The sequence below is a fragment of the Poecilia reticulata genome, linkage group LG2 (genome assembly GCF_000633615.1).
Source record: "Poecilia reticulata strain Guanapo linkage group LG2, Guppy_female_1.0+MT, whole genome shotgun sequence".
In the NCBI taxonomy this organism is placed as follows: domain Eukaryota; kingdom Metazoa; phylum Chordata; class Actinopteri; order Cyprinodontiformes; family Poeciliidae; genus Poecilia; species Poecilia reticulata.
The window spans coordinates 23,582,082-23,584,937 of record NC_024332.1 but is presented as its reverse complement, the minus strand read 5'-3'; the positions used below and the strand labels follow the sequence as shown (position 1 = coordinate 23,584,937).

At 40.5% G+C, this 2,856-nt stretch overlaps 1 protein-coding gene across 2 annotated transcripts in view; it reads left to right on the top strand.

The window, feature by feature from the left end:
- The first annotated feature begins 6 nt into the window (after nucleotides 1-6).
- kcnh3 (potassium voltage-gated channel, subfamily H (eag-related), member 3) overlaps nucleotides 7-2,856 on the top strand; it is a 182,032-nt gene continuing 179,182 nt past the window's right edge. For both annotated transcript variants that reach the window (XM_017302023.1, XM_008437609.2), the window contains exon 1: nucleotides 7-479. In XM_017302023.1, the coding sequence (XP_017157512.1) occupies nucleotides 404-479 (76 nt within the window). In that variant the 5' untranslated portion in view covers nucleotides 7-403. The remainder of the gene's footprint in view (nucleotides 480-2,856) is intronic.

Below are 2,856 nucleotides of genomic sequence, written 5' to 3'. Positions count from 1 at the left end.
GGAGCTGAGGAGGAGCCTGCTGCTATAAGATGCACTCCGCGCACCATCAGCACCAAAACTTCCAGTTCGCACCATCCATCCTCATCTCTGGCGCCCGCGCACACCGCATCCTGGCTGCTTCCGTGTGATTCCTCCCTCCTCCTCCTCTCCCCCCTCCCCCGGCTTTGGAGGGTTGCACAGGTGCATCCCTGGGTTACTGCTCGCTCCCGGCTGACTTGATTATGGTCACAGCCCCCGAGGTGCCAAGGTGGAGCCGCAGCGCGTATCTCGGATCGGTGCGCTTCTCCAGGGGCTGGGATGCGCACCGGGCACCTCCCGCTTCCTGCCGAGTTTTGGGTCTGAGGAGGAGTCCAGCGGCGCCCCGGGGCGCAGAGGCAGGAGGAGCCAGTCGACCCGGAGCAGGATGCCGGTGATGAGAGGGCTGCTGGCCCCGCAGAACACCTTCCTGGACACCATAGCCACCCGCTTCGATGGCACCCGTGAGTAAAGCAGCTCTGGCTTTTTTTTGTTGTTGTTGTTGCGATCCCTTCTTTTTTCCTCCGAAAACATCCATTTATTTGGGGGAAAAAAAACACACTTTTGTTCTCCTAATTTCCATATATGCACGGTTGGAATTATTTTAAGGATTAAACTTTAAAAGTTTCCATGCCAGATTTTCTCCGCAGTGTCTCAGAGGATCGGATGCACACAGGTGGTCCAGGTGCATTCAGCAGGTCACTACATATGGGCCAGTTATCAGTGTCAAGGCAAATATGAAAAATATGTATTTTCCGTCCTACTGCTCTTGGCTTAAAGTTCTGCACGTTCTCTGGGATGTCAGGGAAAATAGCGGTGCGCATTTATCGCATAAATGATCACTTATCGTGATACATTTTTTATCATGATATTGATTTATTGTTGTTGCTGATGTTTAAAAAACCCCAAATCTGCCCTTGTTGTCAAGATTGATAATTTTATTATATTTTCTCCATTGTTAATAAATAATATATTTGAAAATACATTTACCTGTGCAGCTTTGTGATACAAACACTTGATGTGACTGCTGTTCTAAAGAAGCGTATTACAAATGGGAATGTTTTGTCAAGTGCAGAATTTGTGTTAGTGGGACTTTAATTACTGTGACACACAGTTACCTAAAAATGTGTGATAAATAGTTTTTATTATCACTTTCATTGTTATGCAACAGTACTTCAAAATATTGTCATAAAACGTGGAAGTCCATATCGCCCACCCTTAAAGCCAGGAGTTATGCATACAGTGCTGCTCCTCCCCCACCTGTTGCTGTGCTCTGCTGTATAGCTGGCTGAATGAAAATCTTGGCTGCAGACTGCCAGCAAATAAACCTGATAGTTATCAGTTCATCATGGTCCCAGTGCAGATAGAAAAAGCAAAACGGTGTGTTATTCTCAAAACTGTGAACTTTGACCTGAAAATATTAACTAAATTTAATGAGTGTTTACTTGGTTAAGTCCATTCTTTAAAAACTGGAATGAGAATAAATTCATTTTGACTTTATTAGAAATGTAGTTGTAATATTTTTGCAACTTTTTTCAATAATTATTGCATGTCTTTTTGTTTTTAAAAGAAACTTAACTGGATAAAATTATGCTTACTCTTTTAATTTTCATTTTTTGAGTGACTATTGCAATGCTGTAAGAATAAAAATCACTAAAACCTGATATCGGGGCCTCTCAGAGCATCAATAGATTATTTTGATTACAAATGTGCACAAAACTTTGTTGATAATCTGCAAATGTCGAAAAAAAAACAAAATTTTTTCAGTTGAGGTGTTTCCATTAAATAAGAAACACACTTACAATCACACACGAATAAGTTTGTTCACATGTTAAGTCATTAGCAGCGCCATCATACTGCAACTACTTCCTGTTGTCTTCTTCTTCGTGGTTTGCACCAGTAGTAACATCTTGTTGTTGATCATGTGACTCGTGTGACAAAAAAAAAATGTTTCCGGTTTTGCAAGATAAACCAATTTTGATACGTCCCCTAAGTTCATGCATTTGCCGTGTTTCCATTAAGTGAGTTTATCCCTGAAATGTGAAATTGCGCAATTTTATGGTCAAAATGGACGCTCAGGTTACATATTTTTTTCTGATATATAAACGTGCAATCATCTACTCTTTTCACGTCCTGCTCTACCTTTTCTTCTTCTGTCGGCATTCAGTCTGCAGGCTTGTTTTCGTCTGTCCGTGTCAGCCAGTCAAAGCAGACAGCTTAAAGTTCACGACGTGCGGCCCACTCAGATCTTTCCTCGTTCTTCCCGCCCATAAGAGCAGTCGTTACTCCTGACTCAGCATCGCGCTGCTCTGCTTCTTCAAAGCCACTAATCAAGCTTTTTGTTCCTACTTTGATTATCGCTCGTCACTTACAGAACAAAATGTTTCTGTTGGTTTTTTTTTATTATTATTATTTTAATTTTAGGTGTGCTTTCTCTTCATAAATCGTTTTAATCAAGAAGAAAATGTGGGCTCCCAAAAATCAAGCCTGAACGTATTCGAGGACGTCACATAACCGATAAGGGAACAGATTGTGCTTCTAAGCACATTTTTTTTGTAATTTTTTTGTAATTTAGTAATTTATTTCAGACAAACCTTTCACCGGCAATGTAGAACAAACACAAAGTACATAATAAATTTCTTGAAGACACATCACATCGGTGATTATGAGTCTGAAAAGGAGTATGAAGAAGTATAACTTATATAATCAGACCCCTTTTCCAGCTGTAATTTATCACATTATTTTCAGTTTCCAGTATCCTTCCTGACAAAATGAAATAATAATTGTAGTAATATTTCCTCAGCCAAATGAAAGTACTGCATACACACACATACACATTTG